This window comes from Carica papaya, chromosome 7 (assembly GCF_054855325.1).
Source record: "Carica papaya isolate Zhongbai chromosome 7, ASM5485532v1, whole genome shotgun sequence".
Lineage (NCBI taxonomy): Eukaryota > Viridiplantae > Streptophyta > Magnoliopsida > Brassicales > Caricaceae > Carica > Carica papaya.
Window position 1 is genome coordinate 26921698 of NC_142315.1, and position 13635 is coordinate 26935332.

A 13635-nucleotide genomic window follows, 5' to 3' on the forward strand; every position below is an offset into this window, starting at 1 on the left:
AGGAATTTTATGATAACTAATTTAGTTTAAAGTTAAAACTGTGTAAATTAATGAATTAAATTTTTTTATTAAAATCAGAATATAAAAATCTAGTTTAGAATTATAAGACCGTAGAGAATCTCATCCCAGCGAACATTATTTCTTCGTCTACCAGGTACTTTTACCTCTGTATCTCAGATTTGGATTTTCTGTCCTCATCGGAGAAAATTCCCGTCTCAATATCCCGTTATAAAGCTTTGTTGTGACCTCCGGCCCAAAATTTTTTTGATTTATCAATTTGGACCTCAAACTGCTACATCTATTGCAGGCAGGGCCTTCTCCTTGTCTCTTTAGGTGCGCCACTCCTGCGCACAACGTACAGACGTGTATATTCGTCCTATATATGCATTTTATAACATTTCTTATATATAAACTCAATACGCGATGCCGTGGGTTTTACAGGGAGGAACAGGGTGCTGCTTTGCCGGATCCGATCTAGGTTCTCTGTTCCGACCCGCGAGATTTCTCTGGGTCTGATTGCGTTCATGCATTAAAATTTTCTGTTTCTTTGTTTCGAGGGAGTCATAAGAATGGGTATATTGTTTACGCGAATGTTCTCATCGCTCTTTGGCAACAAAGAAGCTCGGATCCTCGTTCTCGGGCTTGACAATGCGGGGAAAACCACGATATTGTGTACGGTCTTCTAATTCTAAGCAGTAACCTCTTGTTGTTTTCGGTGTTTTTGTTGACAATTTGTGAGTTTGGTTTGATTTGCCGCAGATCGTCTGCAGATGGGTGAAGTTGTCTCCACAATTCCAAGTTGGTCTTCTTTCTACTTACGTTTTATCTTCATGATTTATGTTCTTACCTTTTAAATTTACCCTTTAGTTTCTAAGTTAATTCAGCAAGATCATGAAATGATATAACCCATTTATAAATGCTGTTTTGCCTAGTGTATATGCTTAAGAATCTAGAAAAAGCTTGGTCAAGAACTGAAATTGTAATTTGTGTTTTCTTTTTTTAAATTTCTCTTGTTGTCAGACTGTGTGCAGGTTTCACCATTCTGCATGTTAGATTTGTTATTGATTCATTTTCTTTTTTATTTTTTTGAATGATGTAGCTATCGGGTTTAATGTTGAGACGGTGCAGTATAATAATATCAAATTCCAAGTCTGGGATCTTGGTATGTAAAATCTCTTTCCATCCATCTGCAGCTCCAATCTAAGCAGCAACTTAAATTTTCTAACTGTTGGCTGTTAAGCATTATAAAGACTGTACAGAGGCATGAGACAGTGGATCTCTCTGTGATAAAAAATAAACAAGAAAATGTATGATCTTGTATGGAACATCAGTTTTGACCCACACAAATTTGCAGGCAAATTAATGACTATTAATCAAATTCATCGTTCTCAGATTCAAATCAAAATTATCAGCTCAATTTGCTATAACCATAATTTTAATTTGCTTGGAGGGTTAGCAGTATAGTACATCAATAGTTAAGATTAAATTAAGTTATTTTCCTTGGTGTCCAATTCAGGTAAGGGATACTCGATAAATTGTAATTTATTTCTGTGAGCTGTTTTAGATTATGAGGATTCAACTAAATGCAATTCATGCATGGTCTTTGTGGTCTTGTTGCCGTCTTTGTGGTCTTGTTGCCGTTTTATCAGCTTTGGCATTTACACCAATCGACATAGGATAGATCAAGGATAGTTTGTCAACATAGTAAGCAGGGTCAAACCTAGACATCATTTTTTTTTTGAAATAGAAAGTATGGTATGATTCATAAATTGACAAGCGCCAAGAGGTTGCCAACCTATGGACAAAATAAACCTAGACATCACACCTAGAGTTTCTTAAGGTATTATATCTAAGAATTTGGAATTTAGGGTTTTGTGGGTTAAAGTAGGCATCTCATTAGAATTCCTAAATCATAGGTCAATTTTGATGGCACTTTGACTGGATAGGCTTTGACAAAGCTGTGTGATACTTTTGGTGTGAAATGGTTTTCCCCTTGGTTGATGGTTTCATCTCATCCTCCTATCATGGTTGAAGGTCCTTCAGCTGGGTAATGGATATTGTGATTGGAGAGAAATGCTAGGCCCTTTTAATCCTAATTTGATTAGACTAGAATCTCTAATATAATCTTATGAATGTTGTTACAGTAGATGACATATTTGAAAGAAATACTTTTCCTATCTTTTTAAAAAACTAACTGAACCTCCTCTGCATAATTATTATTCCATTTTCTTATTTACAAGATCACATTTGTATCTGCTTTTGGCCTCATGGAAATTTGGTTATTTCTTATTGCAGGTGGACAGACAAGTATTAGGTAAGTTTCTGGGCTTGACTGTTTTCGTTTAGTTTTCTTTTAACATAATGTGCAATTTAGTTTTTATAGAAGTAATTCTGTGGCTTGTGGTAGCTGCTTTTTATTTGGTCACTGAGCTATTCTTCTATTGCCTTGTGATCTGAATTGGGGTTATAAAATGTTTAGTGGACCAATTTGCTAAATAATTTTCAATACAATACTCACACATTTATTTAAAAAAAAAAACGTTTGCTAAATAATTGACTCATCAGTTATGTGCTTGCTGCTAGAACAGGTGTGAGATGTTCTCCATGGTGGTTCATTTGTGGATGGGCAGTTTGATGAATGGAATAAACATTCTGTTTTATTTATTACTAAGTTTTGCTGACAGAAAAAGGGGCATTATAGTCCATGTTGCCAAGATTCGTGATACTATTCCTTATGTACCGTATATGAAAATCCTTGGGTTAAAAGATTGATGACTTCCAATGAGTAAACTACATGCTCATGTTTGTTAAGGGGAGAGCCTTCTCTTTTTGGCATCTGGCGTTCTGTATTTGTTACAAAATTATTAGGGAGTCTTCAGATTTGGATAGTAACATTTTGATGCCAAACATATCTGATGTATAAGAGTTTAATATGGGGCCAAGTACTGCATTTCTTTATTTCTTTTTTCAAAAAGGATTGCTACTCCTGTACAAATGAGTAGATGTATATAAGATTACAACTCAAAAGATCTATGAGATCCCTTTTTGCTTGGGAGGCTTGCTGGGAGAAGATTTTAACAATTGATAAGTTGAAAATTAAGGGTTGTGTCTTGGTGAATGGTTGCTATTGCTGTTTGAAGGCAGAGGAAACATGCAATCACCTTTTATTGTGGTGTCCCACTGCATACAGCTTGTGGAATTATGTGTACAGTCTTTTGGGTATTGATTGGGTTGTTGCAGGGTCGGTGGGAGGAGAGATTTGGGCTTGGGATGGTTTAAATGTAAAAAACAAGTTAGCAAATGTTATCCCTTTGACAGTTTTTTGGGCTATTTGGAAAGAAAGGAATAGTAAAGTTTTTGATAGTGAAGAAAATACCATTATTAAGCTAAAAGATAGATGAATTCATTATTTTGGTTCTATATTGTTAGATCATAACATTATTAGTGATGTGAATTTTGGGAATGTTGTTGCTACACTAACAATACTGTAAATTTTTTGTACATGGGCAGTACCTCCGTTTTGTGACCTAGTGAATATACAATTTACACTTTTTATTTAAAAAAAAAAAAAGATTTACGTGATCCCTAAGTCACAAAAATCATAGAAGGGTGTCAACTAAATCATAAGTAAGCGAGTTTAGCCAATTGTTAATTATTCTATGGAAAGGGGATTCTAAACCCTTGAAATCTCTCTTGTTTCTTTCCCTCCTAATAACCCCAAAAAAGGAGCAAAAATGCCACATTTATCGTTTGCTGATATGCCACTACATATTCTGCATTCTTTAATGTTCATGTTTCCCTTTGTGCTTGTTCAGAAATCGGAGGAGGCTCCTTTCTTATATTTTTGTTATACTTCAAAATGTGCTCTTTCCCTTTTGGCCTGAGTACCAGTTTTACTGTTTGTTAATGTTTTATCAATCAATTCGTGAAATGCAAAAAGTAACCATTTGTCTCTTTTTGTCCTTTGCTTCAGGCCATACTGGAGATGCTATTTTCCAAATACCCAAGCTATAATCTATGTTGTTGATTCTAGTGACACTGACAGATTGGCCATTGCTAAAGATGAATTTCATGCAATCCTTGAGGTACGCATGTCGTGGTCATGGACATGTGATAAGTCTGCACTTAGAAGTTAATTTATTTGTTTTTTCCTATGGAAAGCCTTCCAGTTTTGCAATATGTCCATCATACGTAATGGATTTTCAGTGGCTGTTAATATGAATTTTTTTAAAGCAGTGATCTTAATGTAAATGGTATTCTGGAGGTTTTGAAAGAAATATTTTGTGATGTTTGTACTTAGTAGAATGAGAACCTTGCTTTATCGAGGTAGCTTGTTGTTTTGTAATACATCGGTGTCTTTCAGTACTGCATTTTCTTTCTGAAATTGAGAGATGACAAAGATCTTTTTCCTTTGAAAACACTTGATCGAAAACCTAATGGAGCTTCTTCTGATCTTCTTTCTTAAGCTATTACAAATTACAAATATCCTTGCTTCTTTTGTTTCTCTTCTATTAACAGTAACAGTAAAATTCAGTCTCTTATTACTCTGTTTTGGGCTCTCTTTATTCAGGAGGAAGAGTTAAGAGGTGCAGTTGCTCTAATTTTTGCAAACAAGCAGGTAAGGTCTTTCTATTTCTTAAGATTTGCAAGGCAAGCAAAGCACCTGATATCTAATTGAATTATAACATCTACAAGAGTGAGAGTGCCATAACAATCTGTTATGGTCCGTGGTCAGTGATCTATTTATGGGTTTAGTTCCTGGATAATCCAGTAGGGGGTTTAGATAGCTTGGAAGCTTTTCTTCCTCCCTTATCTACTTTAATAGTGGGTTAAGAGCTCATCAGAGAGAACCCTAGGAAATTCTGATGGATAAAATTCTGTTTACTTGATTTCATTTCTCAATAGCGTTCATATCACCAGTTACAACCGGGAAGAGTTACCATGTACATAAACTGGTAGTATAGGAATAATTACTAGAATAAGAACTGTTACCAGACTTACAGACAGAAAAAATAATTACTAGCATAAAACTAGAACAACTAGAAGAACAAAATAAAACTGAAATACAACAGATTAGACACTGATCTCTTTTCATTCTGTCAAACTTCTTCTTCCCATGACTGTAGTGTTCTTAGACTTGACCAGTAAATGGGACCACCTTGTTTATTCCAATTTATCACTTTCCGGATTAGTTTGCTGTTTTAAGACTTCAATCCTCCCTTCAACAAGGTGCTCGTCCTTAAGTTCCAAAGATGGATAGCAAGTTGCCATTAATGAGATAGGCTCTCAAGAAGCATCAGCTGGTGAAAACCCTCCAAATGCACTAAGACATCCGTCTGACCTTTATGGATGCAATAGTCCAAAGTTGCCAAAAGGAGTAGGATCAACTTGGCGTTATTTGGCTAAAGGGAAAAAAGGAGTGCCAGGAGGTGGACCAACAAACTTCTTCAAGCATGAGAGATGAAAGATCAGTGAAGAATAACAGAGCATCAGAGGAACTCCAAAATCAAAGCCTGGTTGGTTTGGATTTTCATAGCAAGTTGCTGTGATTCTGGAGATGTGGCAACTTTTTCTCTGCTAACAGAAAAAAGATCAGCTGTAGCATGGAGATAACAGTCAACAAGTTTGAGGTTCATCATGTGATAACATCACAGACAACATCGTCCCTTCCAGTTCCGTGCTTTGACATTGTAGAAAAATTAAAGCAAGCAATTTACCCACCCAATGCTGTTGAGGGGCAGTCAAAACATGCTGCTCAAGAAGGAACTTGAAGCTGTAGCAATCAGTGCTCACTACAAAACTACACCCAAGGATAAGGCCTCCAGTGGGAAATTGCATTGACCAACCTGATTAAAATTTTTATAAGCTGGCAAACTGTGGTGGCAAGCTGCAAAAGAGAGACTGAAATTTTTAAAACCGCGCCACTGCCAAGTATGAAGCATCACATTCAATAATAAAAATTAAGAGAATATGGAAGAGCCAAAATAGGAGTGTGTGAGTCATAGCTTGTTTAAGGTCTTCAAAAGCTTTGGAAGACTATTTTGACCGGGTACAAGGAAGTTTTTGCAACATGATGGTAAGAGGGGCAGCAATAACACCATAGTCTTGGACAAACTTGCGGTAATATCTGGTCGGCCCCAAAAATCTGTGCACTATAGAAGGCTAGCCCACTGCAACATGGCTGAAAGCTATAATCAGTTAAGAACCCTGTGGCTGAAATCATTTGTCCAGGAGACCTGGGATGGGCATATAAACATTTACTACCACTGTTGTTAGAATCATAAAATTCAGAACTGAACCATATGATTCGATTGGATTCACTTTCGAAACAGTTAAAATCTTTGGGTGAACTGCAATTTGATAAAAGTTATATGCAAATCATTAGAATTGATTGTAAGTCCAATAAACAAATTGAATAATGCGGTTTACTTTTTTCTAGTTAAAAAAGAGTCTAAAACATATTTAATCCAATCTATTATATGGTAAAGTAACTTCGATCTCACATCAATGTTGTGCGACTTTGGTGTGGGTTCAAATGAGTTTGGACTCTTTTACATTAATAACTAGCTTTTTAGGTTTAGTTTTCCTAAGCTCATAATGTTGGTATCAGAATCACCACTTCCCTGAGTTGCAATCGTATGCACAGGTGGTAGCATTGGAATTGCATTGTTCGCCCAAGGCTAGTTAAAGAGAGGTAAAGCAACGCCAGTCTGTGTGGGCACTGAGACTGCGAAGCGTGGTGGATTGTTATGTGGTAAAGCAATTTGGATCCTGCATAAAAGGCATGCGAATTTGATGTGGGGTTTATGTGAGTCTGGGCTCTTCAATCGTAATAACTAGCTTTTAGGATGTTGTTATCCTAAACTCAACACACAGTACGGATCAATGCGAATTTGATGTGGGGTTTATGTGAGTTGGGCTTTTCAATCTTAATAACTAGCTTTTAGGATGTTGTTATCCTAAACTCATAACATGATCCAATTGGATTTAGATTTGATCTGGTAAGTTCTCGAATTCAGAAGAATTAGGATCTGGATCCACAATTTAAATCTTGATATAACAACTCTGCCATTTAAGACTTTTTAAGAAAAGGACTGTTGCTGCAGGAGGAAGATTTGACTGGTGCATGTGTTCGGTCTTGAACCTGCTATACCTAAGAATAGAATCAAATAAATACAAATTTGCAAAGATACCATTGGAACACAACATTCATTTAAAGCCTGGAAAGTAGAGGAAGTATTTGACACCAAAAGGCACAACCGGAATTCATAGTGCTCTTATGTTTGAAATGTGAACATTTTGCTATCTCCACCGTGGTACAACCGGATTTGATGGTAACTTGAATGTACGTCCGACTTGATAAAAAATTGAGCTCCATGAAGTTCTTCCTACAATTTATCAATCATGGGAATGAGAAATTTATCCTTCATTTTTTCTTTTTCTTTAAGTACTATGCGACCCACCCAAAATCTCCAAGATCCAACTCTTGTTAATCAAGAGGGCTGGAGATGAATGAGGAGTGTGATGGTTGGATTACCCTTCTCTAACATCTCCTTAAACTAGCACTTGATTTCTTCTTTTTGGAGATGTGGGCAACAATGAGGGCGGATAACAACTGGTCCAGAACTCTCTTCCAATGATCATGCAATTGTGGTGGAAGAAGTTCATGGGTTGACAGAAAATAACATTTTAAGCAGCCAACAGACATGGAAGCACTAAGTGGACGAGTTCTAAGAGTCATTGAGTGTAAAGAATGTGAAAGTAGCTACCTCTAACACCATGTAACTGCACAAGTTAAAGATAAATTGACGGGTGAGAAAGTCCCAATTGATAAGTACTGGTCCTTTAACTCATTAACCCGGAAACGGACACTTTATCTCCTGAAGGCAATAAAACAAATCCCAAGAAAAGATATGGCTACCTGATTGGGAAGGAACTCTGCGACAATTGCCAAGATTGCTAACACGTTCTCCTTTAGCAATGAAGGAAATACATCCTCATGGTGGTCTATTGAGAGGGGAAATAAATTGACGATGGTGAGATCAACAAATCTGTGTATAGTTAGGCCGTTCTTCATCCTTCTTTTTTATTTCAGGATCCTCGATTCCTTCCAACCAGAACTCCTATTTACACTTTTGGCCCTCGTTTGTCGCAGCTCAAGCCTTTTTTGCCTTCAGTTGTCCATTTTAGCTTTGGACAAACGCATGATAAGAGGAAATTTAGACACAAGACTGGTAGAAGTAGTTGTACTTACAACCAGTCTGCGACGCAAAATCTTTTCAGATCCATGATAAGCTGTTCGATACAAGCGTGCCAAGTTCATCACATTAGTCAAATCAAAAGGTTTTTGTAGTTCCATCTCCACCGCAACATTCTACTCACAAAAATCTGAACTTCCTTTTCTGGGGCTAAAATATTTGAGTAAGCAGAAGGTTGCTCAAACTTGTAGTCATATTCTTTTAACTGTGTCCAGTTTGGAGGAACCTAGATAATTCCCCCACAGGTCACTCTGAACGGCTGTCCAAATTGAAGGTTGGTAGTGCTTTAAAATCTTTGCAGGTAGGTTACTTCGAGTTTAATAACTATAATTGGAGATTCACCTCCAAATAGAAGGAAGCCATGCATTCCTTTTCTTTTCTCTGAGTTCATTGGCTGTGAAAAAGACGATTACAAAAATAAGCCACTTGGAGTATCAAGAAATCTATTGAACCGAAGAAAATCAAGTTTGGAGAACTTGGATACATACCCATTGACCATTTGTCATTGGTATTGATAGTATTGGAATTTTTGCATCATCTGGTTCACTGCCTTCAACTCTCAGGCCAGGAAAATCCTTGGCAAGTTCCTCCAATTGCTGCCATTACCTGCTGCATCACATCTGAAGCGGCTCTTTCCTCTTGATATGTTGTGTGAAAATCACTTAGCTAGTTATGAGTCTAATAACTGGATAATCGCTTAGGGTGCGAGATAGTTTGGAAGTTTTTCTTCTTTTCCTGCCAATTTTGGCATGGGCTTAGGCTCATTGGAGACAACCTTAAGATGTCAGAATTAAGAAAGAAACTCACTTTCGATGGATAAAATTCTGCTTATTTATTTATTTCATCTCAGTAGTTTTTTTATCACCGATTACAACCTGAAAGAACTCCATATAATGCAGAAGTACTTTTAACATAAACTGAAACAAACTGAAAATGACTGCCCCCAGACTTACAGAGTTAAATAGAGAAAAAACTAGTAGCATAAAACTAGGATTACTAAGAGAACAAATAAAACTTTTAAAAAAAGATTAGATATATTTCCCCTTTGTTCTGATCAACTTCTTCCCATGAATGTAGCTTTTATAGACTTGACCAGTAAATGGGACCACCATGACAGTTACCAAATTATCACTTTCTTAGTTCATCATTTAAGACTCATAACATAATACTTTTACATTTTAGGAATATTTACTGAAGTAGGAGATTCAATTTTGTGATCTGGCTCAATAATCTAGTGTCCTATTTTGGTGTAGCTATTGCAACTTCTGTATTGAAATATAGATTTTTTTGAAAGAATTGCATTGAAATACAGATGACCATTTGTTATCTTTTATACGCTGGTTTGGTCAATACAGGATCTTCCTGGTGCACTTGATGATGCTGCTGTAACTGAAGCATTGGAGCTGCATAAAATTAAAAACCGACAGTGGGCAATTTTTAAAACTTCTGCAATAAAAGGAGAAGGGCTCTTTGAGGGCTTGGACTGGTAAGCTTTGTAGAAATGGAATAGCATAAATGTTGGAACTGGTTTAAACAATGTTCCATTGGTGTGATTTCTTTGGTAAGAGCTTATGTTTTTGTAAGTGTGGAACATGATTATTTGAGTGAATAATTAGAACTAGCATGCTTAAAGTTTTTAAAACTTTAACATTTTCTATAAATTATTAATAGAAAATTTCGTACTGAACTATATGCTTGTTATGTGGTTGTCTTTGCACTTGATATATGCCACTGAATTTGAAAACTCTATATTGTGTTCTCGACAAGATTTGTTGGTGCACATTCAAAAGATACTAGTTCATTTAGAATAATGATGATTGTTGATGGATAGAGTAGAAGTATCTGTAATTACTACCTCAAGTTTGTCTAATCATTTATTTCAACAAATATGGCTTGGTATTTGTTGAATGGTTCTTTAGAAGTTTGTTTGAAAGAAATATATATTAAACGAATGTGTGGTCTGAAATTAAGTTACCGTCTAGTGTATTTTGGTGTTTGATGTTGGCATTTGCAAGTTCAATAATGCTACCAATTAGGTTTTTACCCATTACTCTTAGATTGTTGCCCTAGAATAAAATGAGGATGAATGACATAGACCCTCTTTTACCTTAATCCATTTTCACTATTAGAATATGCGGCTCTGTAGCAGTAGGGATTAAGTTTCTATCAAAACCTTGTCAGTAGGGATCTCAATTGTAGTAATATTCAAGACTTACTCTCCGAAAAGTTTACACATGCCCCATTTTCTACTGAAAGAAGATATTAGATGAAATATATGCTTACACTGTTGGTTTTAGTTGCTCTTATCAGATGGGTAATATAGCTTAAAAAAGTATGAAGTCGCTGTTGAAGTCCTTTTAATCTTCGTGTTTGGAGCTTGGCAGTTGGAAGTTCCTAGTATTGCATCAAGATTACAAAGACCAGCGTTCATAAAAAACAGCAAACGAGTCTCAATGAACCACTTAAGAAAATATGCACTTCTATTATATGATGGATATTCTTTAGGAAAAAAGGAGGTGTATGGAATCAATCTTTTCTTTCTAATGATTCCTATCTCGGCATTATTTTTACTGTAGCTGCTAACTTGAAGCACTCCAGTGACATGAGCAGCAGTACTTGTAGATGTGGAGTCAAATAGTTTTACACTGCACCTTTTTGCTTGATAAGCTTTTTTTTAAGAGCCTAATGAAATTGATGATTACTTTTTGTTATATTACAGGTTGAGTAACATGCTAAAATCTGGAGGTGGGTAACTTATTGCAGAATTAGAAGTATTTTCCTGAGGTAAATGCGGAACGAGAATTGCTGGGAAAAATTGTTTACTTGGTATGAGTTGTTACAGAAAGGGAATTCATAGGTGCTATGTCACTTGACCTTCTCTGACATTTTTTTCTAAACATTTTCTTGAGGGATCACTTACATACATGTAGAAGTTTCATTGAAGTATAAGACTGTTCGGCTCTTACATCAATTTTCCATTTTGTTGATTGCTTCCATATAGGTTTTGGTGCCTGTAATCTGAAGGGGGAAAAAAAAAGAAAGAACTTCTTGGTATTGTACATTTTTCTTGGTGCTTTATTTTTCCGTAATTTGGATTCCGAGGATGAATGCAAACTTATTCTTTCTCTTTCGTTCTTCCTTCATTAATTTCTTTTAAATTAGGCTGAAACCTTGAGGATTAGATCAGCTACTTTTTAATGAGTTACAGAATTGACAATCACCACTAACCAGACTCATGTCATGATCTTGTGACCATGTTGATTTCGTTCTACGAGTTGATTAGTCAAACAAAACTGATGAGCAGAAAATAACCTTCTTCATTCTTGTCTCTGTTGCAACTTACTCTCATCTTGAGTCTGACTTTTTATTTGCTTATTTGTGGCTGTATGGTATGGTATCCCTAAGCCGGTTGGCACGATACTGAATTATGGTTCTACATTCTATGAGAATGGGATTGTTCATTGAAAAATTCGACTTTTAACATTTCCAAGTTTGAATTTGATGTTTAAAATTGCGCTAAATGTTGGGAGTAATTGACCTATGAGGAATATATTTTTTGCCTAAACTTTTTAAGTTATTATTACATTTTAAAACAGTGAAACGAATTAGTGTAAGATTTCAAGAGGTTTAACTTATAATAGTCCGTGAACTTGAAATGAAGTAAATTATAAATTCAGTGCAGAAGCAAAATAATAGTTTTAGAGTTTATATTTCTTATACAATAATTCATGATATCTAATAGGGTTACGAGAATGATCTTTTTAAAATAACAACTAATAATCAAAAAAATAAATGAAAAGTAAACAAATTGAATGTTCTACTCAAAATCTTCTTGTGGATCGAACTCTTAATTTGAAATGGTCAATTGAAAGAGTGAGCTATACTAATCAAGTAAGAATATCATGCTACTCAACGACATATAAATGAAGGTTGGTAGAAATCATAAAAATAACTAATGGAACTCTTAACTTAAGTAAAATTCGTTTAATCATAAATAAAATTATTTACCGCATGCTTACCGTAACAAGATTTTTAAAACCGACCTATAAACCTCAATAACATAACAATATTATAACATCATATTCAATCAGTTAGAATAACAACTTTCTCATTTATCACTACTAGTATCCATTGGGGTCTATATGGATGTCCCCACACTACGTGTGAACTATTTTTTAATATTTTCAACTAACGGGTCGTCCTCATACATTGTCTCCTATGAGCGCTAAGAAATATCATCTCTCAATACCCTGTCCGGTATGAGAGTGAAACGAGCTGTCCCCATACACCGTTCGTTATGAGCTCCAAATTACCAATTCTCGATACCCTATCCGGTATGAGACAACGTTCACGGTAGGGTTTCCTATGTACTCAGTCCGTCCACCATCTCTCAAGATATCCAGTAAGGCTACTATTTATCTTTTCACTTAATCAAACAATCTCTCGTTTATCTTTAATTTTTCATTTTTTCAATTTTAACTGTAAATCACATAAAATATGCAATACATGTATCAAGGAAACACAATTAAGTTATCATACTAATTCAAGTTTATTGTCATGCATTCAAACTGTAAAATCAATCAATCAATCAATTAAACATGACAAATAAATAATCGGTTATGTCTCCTTTAATAACCTGTAATTAATTATGGGTACTTTCTAATTTGTACAAAAATCATATTATTTATAATTAAACTTCAATTCTATAATAAGAAATATGGTAGGGATTCTTATTCAAATTGATGTCCGAAATGTTAGACTTTCAGTTGTGCCTACTAGCAGTTCCCGGGTTCGCTAAATTTTTTTTCAGAGATTAAAACACGCTTCAAATACTTAGAAATACCATAAAAAATTCAAAATCAGTGTTAGAAAATCTTTTTGGCCAAATTTAGAATTCCGGCACGGCGACTCCATCGTGTTCTGGCGACAGCACCGCTGCCCGCTGCATTGGTTTACCTCGAGTTGGGCCTTTTTGGCCCTTTTTGATCAATTTTGTACCCATCCCTGCGAGAAAACACGTTAAAGGGCATCGGTTGGCCGAAAAAAGTCAAAAACTCGAAGCTTACCGGCGGTGAAATTTTTCGATGCATTGGCTCCGCTGGCTCACCTTCGCGGTTGGGTGTTTTACTTCGGTCAACCTGTAGATAAAGAAATGGTGATTACAATTGTAAAAAAATTACATAAAACGGGAATCAGGAAGGGCATCATTGGAGGCAGTTTTTACTTTTCCTCGCAGCAGTACCGCCGGGCTTTATCCGTAGTTTTTGGCTCATTCGTCGGTCTTTTTGCTCTAATTTGGCCATGGGGGTGTTCAAAATTGAATTTCGAGTAAATGAAATTCTTTTTACCTTTTTTGGCAGTCGGAAGTGGGTCCGGC

At 35.7% G+C, this 13635-nt stretch overlaps 1 protein-coding gene across 4 annotated transcripts; it reads left to right on the forward strand.

Moving 5' to 3' along the window:
* Positions 1-77: 77 nt before the first annotated feature.
* Positions 78-11388, forward strand: ARF3 (ADP-ribosylation factor 3). Of its 4 annotated transcripts, none has more exons than XM_088206880.1 (9): positions 78-154; positions 442-672; positions 760-798; positions 1100-1162; positions 2296-2314; positions 3974-4085; positions 4571-4618; positions 9614-9744; positions 10978-11388. In XM_088206880.1, exons 2-9 carry the CDS (start codon positions 570-572, stop codon positions 11009-11011), a joined length of 549 nt encoding a protein of 182 aa, XP_088063006.1. In that variant the 5' UTR covers positions 78-154; positions 442-569; the 3' UTR covers positions 11012-11388. The 4 variants fall into 4 exon arrangements, with proteins under 4 accessions (XP_088063006.1, XP_088063004.1, XP_088063003.1 ...); XM_088206878.1 differs by lacking the exon at positions 78-154 and adding an exon at positions 161-355; XM_088206877.1 differs by lacking the exon at positions 78-154 and adding an exon at positions 161-333.
* Positions 11389-13635: the final 2247 nt, after the last annotated feature.